The sequence below is a fragment of the Lygodium microphyllum genome, chromosome 26 (assembly GCF_053477565.2).
Source record: "Lygodium microphyllum isolate KBCC chromosome 26, Lygodium_microphyllum_v1.1.10, whole genome shotgun sequence".
Lineage (NCBI taxonomy): Eukaryota > Viridiplantae > Streptophyta > Polypodiopsida > Schizaeales > Lygodiaceae > Lygodium > Lygodium microphyllum.
In genome coordinates this window covers 74,005,283-74,020,080 of record NC_141160.1, presented here as the reverse complement: position 1 = coordinate 74,020,080, position 14,798 = coordinate 74,005,283, and the positions used below count along the sequence as shown (strand labels likewise).

General features: G+C 37.4%; 1 protein-coding gene across 1 annotated transcript; it reads right to left on the bottom strand.

The window, feature by feature from the left end:
- Positions 1-1,483: 1,483 nt before the first annotated feature.
- Positions 1,484-3,896, bottom strand: LOC148013414 (uncharacterized). The gene has a single exon (XM_087668013.1). It carries the CDS (start codon positions 3,835-3,837, stop codon positions 1,849-1,851), a length of 1,989 nt encoding a protein of 662 aa, XP_087524139.1. The 5' UTR covers positions 3,838-3,896; the 3' UTR covers positions 1,484-1,848.
- Between the last annotated feature and the right edge of the window lie 10,902 nt (positions 3,897-14,798).

Sequence of the window (14,798 nt, the reverse complement as noted above, 5' to 3'; positions counted from 1 at the left end):
CCAAAAAAACATGCAATTTGAAAACCCACGAATTGTTAAAGTTGAAGGGTTTTGTATTTGCTTCCTAAAATGTTTTCCATGAACACTGCTCCACTGAGACATGAGGGACTTCAAGCGCATGTAATGTTTGTTATCAAAGTGACTAAAAGGACATGGTTTAAGCCTAGGGATAATGTGTATGTGCCCTTCCATCTCAAACACCTTGGAAACCCTCCAAAATACTATATTAGGATTCAAATATCTACCAATCCTCCTACCTATCGTAGGTGGTAATCAAATAATAACCCCAAACTTGCAAAATTTCAATCTTTTTATGTACCCTTGTCCCAAAGCAAAGGCCTAGCATTAGCTTCACCTAGGCCATGACCACTATAAGTCTAAGTCTCCCTTTGACAAGTCTTTGTATAACATTAGCCCTTTATATTTTATGCACCATGAAACTCCAAAACAAGGTTGTGTGTCTTTTGAGAAGTTATGGTAGTAAGTTCTTAGCTATGGATTAATTAGGATTTCTTCTTCCTATCTATGAACCCCAATATCAAGCCTTGCATTTTAAGGTTGTTGCATCCTTCAAAGGGGTATTTACCCTTCCCCATAAGGTCAAAGAAGGTATTGACCTTCCAAAGGATGGTCACCACAAAACTTTTGTATACAGCTTAAAAAACTAAAGAGTATTACTAATTAGAAGTGCTCTATGAAAAATGAAATCAAAGCTATCATTCAAAGTTAAGCCTCGCCCTAAGCTATCAGTCCATACATGCAAAGCAAAGTCAAGTTTATGCTGCTAGAGGTTTGATGAACATAAAACAACATACAAGCAAGCAAATGATGATTGTAAGTAAACTTGTAGCAATTTCATTAATCTAAAATTTTCACGAAATTGGCAACTAGAAAACAACATTTTTTAATGAATAGCTAAGGACACTGGAACCTTTTTTCCCCCAACAAAAACTATGCTCCAAACCAAATATTCTCAAACAAAAAGAAGAGAGCCTTGGTCATGGATTTGGAATGTTTTGTTTTTTATCAAATTCTTGCTTAGTTTATCCTTTTTGAAGCTATAAATATTACCGTGGTAATCTTTGACATAAATATTTTTACTCGAGAAGGAAAAAAGGTGAGAACCTTGGGATAGTTTTGTCCATATTTGATCCGAACCATCTTTAGAAACCACATTTATGTTCTCACAATTAGGTTTGAATTAATTTGGTATAACGTTACGACTTACTAGGTATGGTTAGGCCAACAAGAATTGACAAAAGAATCATTATCAAAAAGATTATGAAACACATAGAATTTAAGAGCTTCTTTTGAAATATGGATGCTGAAACTTAAGACTATATGTGTCAAGATGCAATTTTGCTAAACTTCAAGAAAAGAGAGGACATATATAGAAAGTGAACCAGAAGGTAATAATAGCCAATGTTGATGAAAACTTGAGGTTAATGTAAAATGAATTGAAAATTTACCCCCAAAAAAAAATCTTCAATATGAAAAAGAAGCTTTAAAGCCTTAGAGTTTTACAAATTTTAATTATAAAAATGGCAAATGCATGTAAATTGATCAAAGATCCCTCAACATTTTTGAGATCAAGGTTTTTGTACTTGCTAGCACAAATAATTTTTGTGAGCACTCATGATGACTAGCCTGTGGTGTGAGTTCCCCTAACAATTTAAAACCGAGAACTATACTCGAATTTCAAAAATCATCGATCTAACCTTAGAATCTGAAAGGCTTGCAAAAATGCTCTTGCACATCATAAGTTCATTCCAGCAATAAGTGGAAGATGGTTTATCAGCTTAACTGGTCAATGCCAATGTATATTCTACATAGTCATACTTTTTAAAGTTAATAGTAACCATGGCCATGTGACTGGGGAGCTGCCTGGTAGAGTTCAAGGTGTTGGATTGCCCTGGTAAGGACCTCACTGACAGACTGTATCTGAGCCACATTGCTCCGAGAGAGAGTCTTCAGTGCCCTTAATGCAGCAGTTTCTCGGAAGACATCACAATTACCTGTGTGGATTGCTAGAGAGGAAAGCAAAATCACAGCCGGCACCTGCACGTCTTTGTCATCCACAGTCACTAGCTGCACAAGGCGGGGAATGGCCTCAGCATCAACAATGGTCTTCGAGTGCTCCAAATGCAGGAAATTGTCTGTATGAGCAAACTTCTGCAATGCCATGGCTGCCTCAGCAGCTACAGCAGCCTCTGAATGGCTTAGGCACCGCACTAATGGCGCGATAACCTTCGACTCTCTTGCTGGGAAAGTTCGTGATAAGCATCCAAGTGCCTTCAAGCAAGGCACCTGTAGATCTGGCTCACCAAGTTCTATAACTCTCAGGAGCTGCTCTACCACAGCTTTTGCAGCAGGGGAGTTAGTCTTGAATGCAAACCTTCTCAGCTCTACATCTCGTTCGGCTGCGCCTGCGATCTCCATAAGTGCCATGATCGAATTCCTTTGTACTTCTCCTGTCTCCTTCTCCACAAGTTTTGAGAGACAGATGAGTGCTTTTGTGTCAGTTATTTTTCTACTACCCTTTGCATTGTTCTCTGCCAGTTTCCACAGGGCACATGTTACTTGCACCTTAAGCTCCCGCTTGGTCTCAGGGTCTTCATTCTCTCTCTCTTTCCTGGCTAGCTCTCTGCTTGATATTCCATTGTAATACGAGTCACTGAAGCCTCTTGAGTGATGGATTTGTCTAGGCTTAAGATCTGGGGTCGAATAGAGTTGTGGGCTTGTGCGCAGGGAATCCCATGGTGTTCCATAAAAATCAGAGAAAGCGGACTTTGCATCCCATTGATCTCCAAGTCTTCCATTATCCGACATAAAAGATTTATTAAGATCCCACACTCCTTTCCCGTCAAGGATGGTAAGGCTCTTGGGTATTATTGTACTCTTTACAACAGAATGCAATGGCCTGCCTCGGATTGCCTTGTACAGGCTCTCATCCATAGTTTGAAAGACAAGGAGAGAGACAAGAGGTCTAATAATATTCTCAATGGCAAGCACACTCTGAGCTTCCGGATCTTCAGAAACCATTTTAGCTATGACCCAAGCTACTTTGGCCTGCAGCTTCATGGGTGCCTCTTGCAGAATGTGCACAAATACAGATATGGCTCCATGGCCAAGTATCTGTTGTACCCTCTCTTCATCTGCTGCAAGGGTTCCAATAGCATTTGCAGCTGCAAGCCGGCCTGTAACAGTGGTGCCTTCCCTGAGAAGCTTTAGCAATGGAGATACCCCACCCTCCTCTATTATAAGCTTGCGGTTGCGATCATTGTCCGCAGCTAAGGAAGCCAAGGTGTTTGCCCCTTCTTCCTTCTCTGCAGGGCTACCACTGTAAACAAGGGCAACTTGACCCCATACCCAGGCCAACATCGGATCTGTGCTAGCAATCGGAGGTAAACCCTCTATCCCAGTTCTGTCTTCACCATTAGCAGAAACATTCAAAAGCCAGCGCACATCACCACTGGCAGCATCCAAAGCACTGTTTACCTTGCGGAAATCTGCAGCCGAGATGATGTTGATGACCCTTTTGAGCACTCCAGTCCTCTTACATTTCTTACAGAGAGTGAGGGCCCTGTCAAGTGTCTTGGCGACCTCCACCATGATCCGGCGTGCAGGGCGATCGTAGAAGGTCTTGTTGCTTCCTCCGCTAGCTCCATAGCCGCTGAAAAGGCGTGCTGCACTCCGCAGCAAATGAGCAAGTTTGTCGACCCTATTGCTCAGCTCTATACAATCCTGCTTGAATGAATCCGCCTCTTCGACCGCCTTTCGCACGCTCTCGGTGAGCTGGATCGGGTACCCGAGGAGCTCTTCAATTCGTCCTTCCATAAAAGATGTTGCATTTGAGGAACCAGGATCAGAAGCAACAGGATCACGAGGAACTATTGAGGTGTTCTATATCAGTCGACCCCAATCCTAAAACTGGATTCCAACTATATTCTGCTGCATTGGATTGGATGTACTATGATCTCTAAGGGCGAGGTTGAAATTGCATTGGATTGAGAATATTATGATTATGATCTCTAAGGGGGGGTTAAAATTGTCAGGCATGGGCAGGGATGGATAATAGAAAGCAAGGTGAGAGGGAGGGAGAGAGAGAGAGAGATGGAGATCAAATGTTGATGGGATTAGATGCAGGAAAAGGGTAAGTAAGATCAGGGGCAATTATGAGAGAGAGAGAGAGAGAGAGAGAGATGTATTCTGCGCAGGGTGGTAAAGGCCAGCTATGGTGGCACGCCTTGTGCACGTTCTCTCTCTCTCTCTCTCTCTCTCTCTCTCTCTCTCTCCCCTGATGTCGCTGTTCAACAGCTTTCCCTATGCATTTCCTTTAGCTGGGCTCTTTCCTATAATCGATGAGTGCGTGTGGGGGAGCAGGGCACAACGATTAATCCTGATAACTCACAACCATAATTGATAGATAACACACCTTGAGGGAGCAAGACATGGCAGTCCAAAGCCTGCAAGGCTTGCCTTCCCTCTGCAACGGACCTGATAGCAATGGGGGCTGTCAATAAACCGCACTACATTCACGAATGATACCCAAGCCTCCCCCCTAGGGCCTAAGTATAGCATCTGCAAGACAGGATCCACAAGCAACTGAATAGAATAATAATGATAATAATAAGATAAGATTAAGACCCGTCTGGACTCTGACCCCCCATGAATCTTTCTTTTCCTTGGCGCTCGTCAGCCCACACAGAAAACCTCACAAGCCTGATAAGGAGCTAGGCCAATTGACCCAGGTAGAGTAGGTGGAGCAAAGATTTGGCCACACCGCTTTCACTTGTGTGTGCAAAATGTGGGACTTGGGATGGTATCTCTAGCAACACCATTGTTAGTGCTGCTCCAGTTTGCCTAGGCCACTTGACTGCCATGTCCAATGGCTCAAGTATTTCATTTCCACCTGTGTAGAAAGAGCATTTTAAACTTGAAACTAGGGTAAATTTTCCAAATTGAAAACCTCACAAGCTCAATACCTTAATCCTTCCAAGTACTTTATTTTCCACCAATCCTTCCAAGTACTTTATTTTCCATCGGTTTAGCAACCTCATTGGAAACTTGAAACTAGGGTAAAGGGTCCAATAGAGTTTCATCTCATAGGCCCCTCTCTTTGCCCAAGTGAGTTTTTTCTTCTTCTTCTTTTTCTGCATGTTGTGTGCCTTTCAACATTCAAAAAGGGTCATCATCTCGTGCACACACCCACCGCTACCAATCGAACGCCCACTCAAGCCCAAAGTGAGTTACTTTTTTAAAGATTTAATAGTGGAACTGTATGCATCAAATGGTACTCAAATATGAGCAAAAGCTTATCAAAAAGCCTGCCCATTCTCTACAATATTCAAAAAATAATGAAAAGTATACTTATTAAATTAGTTAGTGCAATTTCAAATCAAATTTAGTAACTATATTTACTATCATTAACTTCTTTAGCAAGAACAACAAAAGTGGAATGGCAATTGAAAAGAAAACCTTCTACAATTGAAATAGAATGGAAGGAGAGAGAAATAAAAACCTTAGCAACATTCTGCTATTAACATGGGAGAGTCAATCAAATATCCAAAACATAAAAAATTTACATGGTTCAATTGCTTAGCTTGCATTAAGCTAATTTTTTTGCATAAAAATTTGTAACATAGTTTCAACTAGCTAAAAAAGATGCACCTTTTGTGCAAAAGTGTCACTAAATAGTGTTTTACTTTTGGGAGGCATCATCTTATTAGCCTTTTCACTCTATAGTTTTTTATAATGCGATTATGCCTTTTAGGAGGTATTTATCAATGGGTGTAAGTAACACCCATATTTTTCACTCAAAGTGGAGCACCCCTAAGGGTAAGGTACAAGCTACCCAATTGTGGGTTTTTAAATATTTTACATCCCACAACTCACACACCCCCAACCACTTGGCATGCGGCTCCTTAGTAACTTGAAGCTAGTGACTCAGTCTACCTATTAGAAACTAGATAATCCCTCAGTTTATTGGGCTATAGTGTACCTATTAAAAGCTATACTTAGTCCATCTATTAGAAACCAAATTATCCCTCACTTTATTGGGTTATAATCTATCTCTTCCAAGCTACTCTTACTTTGTAGAAACTTGATTATCCATCACACTTACAAGGCTGTAATATACCTCTCCCAATTAGAAACTTGATTAATCCTAAACTACACTACCCTATAAACTACCTCTCCAATTGGATTAGAGACATGATTGTCCCTAAACTATAGGCTATATTAATATACTTTTTGAATTGTTTTTCCTTAAAACTATACTAACATGCAATCTATTTCCCGATTAGAAACTTGACTATCCCAATTGCACAAGCTATAATCTACCTCTCCAATAAGCAACTCAATATTCCCAAAGATTAATTTTGTGTAAGAGGTCAATCACGCAACCCCTTTCTCATAATAAGAAAAGAAAGAAATTGATTTCTTAGCATCATGAGTCATCCTCACTTGACCACTACCAACCTGAAATAATGTTGCACCATATCCACTAAGCATTCAGCTTTGTGTAGACTTCAGTTTTTTATTGTTGTTGTTTGAATCAAGAATAAGAAAAGATAGCTTTGTTGCCATGTTCTGCTTGGCTATATCTTAACTTTTCAGCTTCTATAAGTTTATAATTTAACCCCAACTTCCTCACAACTTTCAGAAACCTCTTACCCTTTCTAGCATTATATTACCTTTACCACCCATCATGAAAAACTTAGCTAGGTTATTATAATATGATGTTGGCGCATGGGGTTGGTGATATCACCAACCCCTATTTACTTTGTGTATGGAGCACTAAGCTTCTCAAAGAACAAACCAAATGTAGATTCTTTTAAATGAGGACTAATTCTATTAGATTGGAGTAATGAAGGTCAAAAAACTTCATAGTCACCAAGGAATTCAACTTTCTTTAAGAATTTAGGTTTGTTATCATGCAAGTCAAGGATGTGACACTCCCTAGAAAGATAATCTCAATGCACTATCCACACAGCACTCAACTATTAGTAGTTTCATGACATCACTATAGATTTTGAAGGGAGACGTTGATTGGTGAATACTTTTGTTTGTGGCAAAGTTAGGGAATTCATAAAGAGTCCCATGGGATTAAGTTATGTGGGGTCAATTATCTATGTTTGGATCTAGCCCAATGGTAGAGTAAAATAAACACCACTAGCCAAGATTCTTTTTAATCCTTATGACTACCACCGCCCATATTTTTGAAGATGCTAATCCCTACAATCCTTCTTCGTCAATAACAATTGCTCCCTATCACCTTCCTGATTCAATGCACCATGAAGGTGATATTCTTGTTGAGATAGAAAGTTTAATAGTCGTATCTCCTCACTAAGGTGGTTTACCTCGTACTTTATTCTTGCACTCTCCAATGATAGAAAGCATTGAGCTTATGAAATTTCCTTTGATCAAATTATCTATTGAATGAGTTTTCTTTTACACTCAACATGTTGGATTCTTGCTTATTGAACCCAAGTAAGAAGAAACTAATATGTGGTACGAACTTTGAAAGTATATTGGATTTGCAAAGTTAAGTTATTTCATATTACTCTCCTTGAGTTATTGACAAACCACCTAAGGTCACTTTCTTGAACTTAATAGCACTAGAAGCAACAACCCCACAAAAACATTCCCATTGAATTGTTTAAAATCCACACAATCACGTTTTATATTTGTTATGAATAGATTACCATCCATTGAACCTAAAACATTGATTGAGAATTCATCAAAGTGGTCACTCATTTATACTTCCATATAAAGGATGCCTCAATCATAAACAAAAAGCCATGTGCACTTTGGAGTAGAAAGCATGGAGCTTCATTTTTCAATTAAGATCATCAAATGATCACTTAAGCATGCTAAAAACTTCAATGATTAGATCTAATTTTTTATTACAAGTTACCCTTGCAAAAGGGCGTACCCATGTCATCAATTGACAATTGAAACAAGTTCTTATCATTTAGCAAGATTCATATCTTGATTTCTAATCAACAGTGGAGCATCATTTTGAATAAACAACTTGGGATGAGCTACTCAAAGTAATCTAACTATTTTTAATGACACATCTCCCTTTGTAGATGCATGAACTATACAAGTTCTCACAATAAAATGGTACCTTATGCTACTTTTGTGCATATTTGGCTAGGTTGCCTTGCTCACACCTTATAAGCGATCTCATTATGAGTACAATTCTAGTTAGGAAGCTTTCAACTACCTTGTCTCTCCTTTCCTTTCTCTTATAGGGTACTCCATACAAAGTGTTTCTCACCAACTTGACAACATTCTCCCTAACAAGTTGAACTAAAAGCACATGATGCTATCATTCTTAAGACAATTTGATGGTGCAATAAAAAAAGATCTCATTATATAAAGAGTCTTAATGACATCAATACTACAATTTACTTATTCATATAGGAAATAAACATGGAAGCTTTCAACAATCTCAATTAAAGGAAGATACCATGCTCACAGATCATCTTAACTTTAAAGCAACTTGAAATTATTTGGAATAATTTACTATATACAAAAATATCAAGTTTTACTTTTAAAGTTTGGAGCTCAGCATGCATGAGATAATAAATGTTGGACGACTCTTATAGTTTTAGTACTCCTAAAGGCTAGAGCTCCACATGCTTGAGCTAATAAAGCTTGGCATTAAGTCGCACATGCTATGGCTTTGCAAATTGTATTATGCACCTTGTAATTATACTATCTTAAAGTGTATTTCGATCCACATTTTGGTGAGGGACAAAAACTCTCCACATTCAAAAGCTAGGCAAGTAGCATTGCTCCAAGAAATGGGAAATATGACCACTCCACAATTAGTACACGTGCAACATCATGAAATTGATTCAAATAAAGAAAAACTTGGATGCTCTTTGATTCTAAAGCTTGTAGAATCATCAATTTGCTTAGTTCTAGCAAGTGTTAGAGCTCTCAACATACACTACACCAAATAGAGATTATTCAAACATTTACTTCCAATGGTATGTTGCCAAAACTTGCAATGTTGGGGCAAAGCATCAAAATATCCATTGGTATGTGCATTGGTAATGGTTGTTGACATGTGTCTAGATACATTATGGCACATGTATCAATGGTCATATTGACATATATTTCATTGGATATTCCGATCTATTTAAAAAATACCTATGATTGAGACTTTTCCTTTCTCTACATGTTTCTAGAACAACATTTGATGTAGCCAAGTTTCAAAATGTCAAGCATAGACTTAAGTTGTTCCTATCATCTCAAAAGTTCAATCATAGTAAATTGACTAATCAAATTTTGAGGTACCAATGCAACTTTCGAATCCCATGTAGGGATGGTAGTCATTACACATGAATTTCTATCATTAATTGAAAGTAAAATTTCTATTTGAAAAAAGACTAGTAATAAGAGTAACGGTTATAGTGTTGAATTCTTTAAGAGATAGGTTGTGGACCCTCTAAAGAATTATAGACCTCCATAACTCATGGTCGTCAATGTAGAGTTTTCATGAATTGGCTCTCCCATCCTCAAACTTCGCATCAAAATGCAATATATAACCTAGGCTACCATGTAAGCAATTTGCTCATTTTCCTTAAGACTAACCATAGCTATATGAGATTATGCTAAAGTCACTACATAAGAATAGCCAATAGAGAAAGTAAAGAAAAGGAAAATAATGAAGAAGATAATGAGAATGATAATGTAGCAAAAAGCCTCAATATTATAAGCCTTATAGCCTTATGGAAGACTATTGGCAAACCAAAAAATGACCACTAGGGTAAAGGGGCCAACAGTATTGCAGTTATCACTGACCTTAAAAATCCTTAAACATTTAATGTTTCAAAAGTAAACAGAGACATCAAATCTTTTGCTTGGGTACAAGCATCTTGCAAAATAATTCTCAACTCTTGTGACACAAAGATTGAGGCAAAAATTTGTATTCGCAAGTAGTAAAAAATGCTCATTAAAGAAGGGCACATGATGGCCCCTTAAGAAATGAGGAGGGCCATAAATGTAGTGGGCTTTGAACCCCTATTCTACAAATAGCAAATTTCCATGTAATACTTGATGTAACAAATAATGGACCACTCACCACTCACACTGCTAGTAGACCTCAAGTGCAACATAGAAATGCAATATAACTAGTAGTCACAATTTTACTGACCCCCTTACCCTATACCTTGAAAAGAGCCATCACCACTGCATGTTGTATGCACCACTCAAACTAAAGTCACTATAAATTTTGTGATAAATTTGAGGAAGTGCCACCATACTAAGCTACTATGAATTGTCAATTTAGATTATGGAGACACCATCTACATGGTGAAGTGCTCCCATTAAGGCCATTAACTAGAGAAAATAGGATTGAAATCATCATTGGCATCCTATCAAGGTACCTTGGCTAATTTGAAGCAATGAAACACTTAGTGCTCACAACTAGAATAACTATACAAAAGAATATATGGCTGATTTAAGCATTGAGTCATCAATGGTGGAGGCAGACCTCTACTGAATACAACTATGTAGGCAATATTGACCAAGAGAGGGGTTGCCTATAAATATCAAGAGGAGAGCAGGGTGAAATGGCTACTACCATCTCTTCCCCTCGAAATCTTACCTCTACAAAGAGAGAGAGAGAGAGAGAGAGAGAGAGAGAGAGAGAGAGAGAGAGAGAGAGAGAGAGAGAGAGAGATCCGTGAAGTGCTTCATGATAACCATCTTTAGTTGCTATGTAATCAGCTTCCCCTTCTAACTATCATCCTCCTCATCATAAGCACTCTATCCTTATTGGGATTTCTTGCTTGTGATTCAATGTAATATCTATCCTCCCTATGTCATCTCCATCTCTCAATCTTTTGTTGTTACCATTAGAATTGACTGAATACCACTTTAGGTTACTAATTTCCATCATATGTCATCCATATGTCATCTCCGTCTCCCAATATTTTTTATTCATCATAAGAATTTCATGTATACCACTTTAGATTACTAACTTTTATCCTATGCATTCCTCTAAACTAACCTTAACCCAATAGCAATGGCCTTAGCAAGTTTCTCCAACAAATTCAGTACTATCATTATCTAGTTGAGAAATGAGATTTTCTATAATCTCTTATCATCCCCTTATTAATGATACCTTATCCAATTGAGAAATGATATTTACTTTAATGTCTTATCATCCCCTTAGTAATGGTACCTTCCATAATCTCAATCAATTTTGCTATCAGCATAACATTACTATCCATGTCAAATAAATCCCACCACCATCCTAGTTCCTTAATTGGCAAGAGAAGCATGCCACTTCTCTATTGGCTATAGAAAGGGGTCTTAATAAAGGTCATTTGACAAGTGTTTGGTGATTGCAAGCACACAAGTATAAAGGTGCTGGAAGTAAGGACTGGGAATGGCACGTAATAGGAGAGTTTAAACTAGCTTGAAAAGGCATACATCCAAACCTTCTAATACAAGCATGATTAGACCATCTTTAAGCCAAACTTCAAGTGCTATCTAACTTAGTAAATGTGTTGCCACATTACTTAGGAGGCTAGATCATAAATTCCATTAGGCTTAGGCTAGATTGGGATTATTAATTGGCAGTACCACAAGGACTTAACTAAACCAATTGATGAATCTTTATCATAGTTATCATATGAAAATTATACGCAATACTAGAAGGAAGGGGTAGGTATTGGACTTTTGAGGAGAATGGTCTAGATCATCTCAAACTTAATAGAAACTTTGTATTAGAATTAAATCAAGAAGTGTAACCTTATCATAGCCTATAAGGACTAAGTGCAAGCAGCTAAGCAACATTTAGACAATTAGCTTAAGTGCAAACAACTAAGCAACCTTTAGACAATTAGGGATCACTAGTGGGCTTAGAAGGGAAACTCAACCTTAAGAGGTAAACTTGCACTAGTACAAACAATTAAAGAGGAACCTTGAGGAGTGCATCTCAAACAATGTAGGTGCACATGGTTCAATAGAAGCCTTATTTTATTTTGTAAAATTTAAAGTATTAGATCAACAAAAGGAGCTTTTCTATTGCAATTTGATTATCAAGGAAAAGTAGATGGTATTTTTAAATACATTTGAATGCACATGATATGGATAACTTCTTATAGGTGCATCCCCGAATAGAGGAATTGGACTCAAAACCTTAATTTGATCACTATACCTAGTGCTTTCTAGATGTATTGTTGTGCAAAGACTACATAACCATGAAGGGAATATTCGCCTTGAAAAATGACTACACATTAAAAAGAGAGGTAAGAGTAGCTCTTGCATGTGTTCTTTAATTGATGATTTTTCTTAAGTGGTACTTTATAAAAGACATTTTTGATGTAAAATTCCCTTTTAGAGTATGGAATGGATTATCTACTAAAGGTCAATAAGCAAATTCTTGAAAATATGCTTGGACTTTGCTTGAAAAAATGTTTTTGGAAATATGAATTAGGGTTGGCTACATTTACTTTGATTGGAACTTGTGGTGATAATGAAAATCATTCCATGAGAGGCAGTTTCTTTCTCACCATGAAGCTTGTGATTAGTTCAAAAAGAGTGAATGGTATATGTCCATGGACCTACCTCTAGTCATTCATTGTGTCACAGATAAGGTGATGAATCCATAAGGGCACTACTTAATACATTGACTAAAAATCAAGTAGTGAGAATGCCACTACATTGATAAGGTGATGAATCCATAAGGGCACTACTTAATACATTGACTCAAGTTCAAGTAGTGAGAATGCCACTACATTGTAAGGTTCATTGCTATGGTAGCCAGAGAATCAGGGATACTCTGGACATTCTCACACTAGTCCTATGACGGAGAAGATTCCCTCACGGGACCAACATTTAAAGATGTTTCAAGACCCCATTCTAAATAAGGGTGTGAGTCCAAAAGGACTAGATTATGGACCCAATAGGGTTGAGGCATCCTGTGTTTGCATATCTATCCAAGAGGGGCCAAAGTTGTCTTGAGAATTGTTGCAAAAGTTTTCTTGAGAACTATTTTCCAATGTTTTTGTACTTGTGTCTAAGTTTATGTGAAGGAAACCTATTGTAAAAGGGTACAATTATGGTTCAAACTATTTGTATACATTTATGTGGTGTAGTAGGACTTAATAAGAAAAGTAAAGCATGTTTCTTGTCTATGCATGGAAAGCGAGAGAGTGCCAACCCCCATGGGTGCATTCGATATATGGAAGGGTAGACCCAATTAATTGGGTGGCTATCTAATAGGATGATAGGATAGAACCAAACATATTGATACCTAGGAAAAATCTTAGAGCCTTGTGTTGGAGAAATTGAACCAAAAGTTGGTAGACTAAACACTCAGTTGCACAAATTTAGCTTGAACACAAAAGAAATAGATAGAAAAATGCACAAAGTGAAGCATTCTTGAAAGGCTATATATCTATCCACCAAAAACACAAAACACGTTAATTCCCCTCTCATCCACCTCACACAATGTGATCATGGCTATAGGTTTACATGTGTAACAAGTCACAATGTGCAATGAATGACCATAAATAAAAATCTACATAAAATATAATCATATCACTTATTTAAATTAACTAAATCAATAATCATAACATTCTCCTCAATATATGGGTTTATTGATTTTTATTGATCTTGTTTCCAAGATAGGATATTGCATCCACACTTTATTCTATTTTCATCCAACAACTCCTTTTTTTCTAATATCTAAATAATATCCAAAATATTAGATAAAATCTTTGGGCTCAACTAAATAATAATTTGAAAACTAAGGACTAGAAGCATACAATAATATACAATGTCTTGTGCATGAAGCACACAAATAATACATCCTAAAAATAACTATTTGTGCTCTATCCAACGCTTTCATGGAGAAGTTTAAAAAAAATCATAATTTTCATAATTTCCTCAAATTCTCCAATCAATATATACACCCACCAAAACATAAAACATATTAATTTTCTTGCCATCCACCTTACACAATGCAACCAGTGTTACACATTCACACATGCAACAAGTCATGATTGTGTGATGAATGGCCACAAAGAGAAATTCATATAAAATATAATCAAATCACTTATTTGGATCAACTAAATAAATAACTATAATACCTTGTCTTCCTTTGTTTCACACTATCTTTGAACCGTGTTAGATCAGTCTCACCTTTGAACCAAGTGCAATGCTAGATTACTCTCATCTTAGATTGGTTTCAAAGCAACCTTCCCTAAATGGATACTAGAATGTCGGTAGGAGAGCCAATATTTTCTTCCTTCTCTACTGGCCCGTGGGCCAAACCCTAACTGTCACCTTGTTTGGCAGCCATAGCCAAAAAAGCTTGAACCTTGATTATTTCAATTTTCTTCTTACCAAAGTCATTAATAGTGATTCTAATCACAGACTCAATAAGATTCAGGTTATTTCAAATCTAGAGACTTAAAACTCAAAGCTTCTTTCCTTGAAGGCGACTCTCAAGCTCATCATTCAATCACACTCCAACACAAGCATTTCATCAAGCTTGGATATTAGTATTTTTAAACACTACTAATCAATCTATTTATCATTGCTTGTGTTGGTTATTCTTAGAAGTCTGAAGGTTTTTAGACCTTAAGCATATTCACTAAGTGCTTAACTATCATCATCTCTCTCTTGACCATTGTTAACCCCAGCACAAGAAAAAGTAAAAAAGCGCAACTCGAGAGCTGAAAGAGGTGGCCCAGAGGAAATCAGACACAACAAAAGAAATAGGTTGGGAAACAGCGAACGCGCAAGGGCGGCCTCAAAAGAAGTCA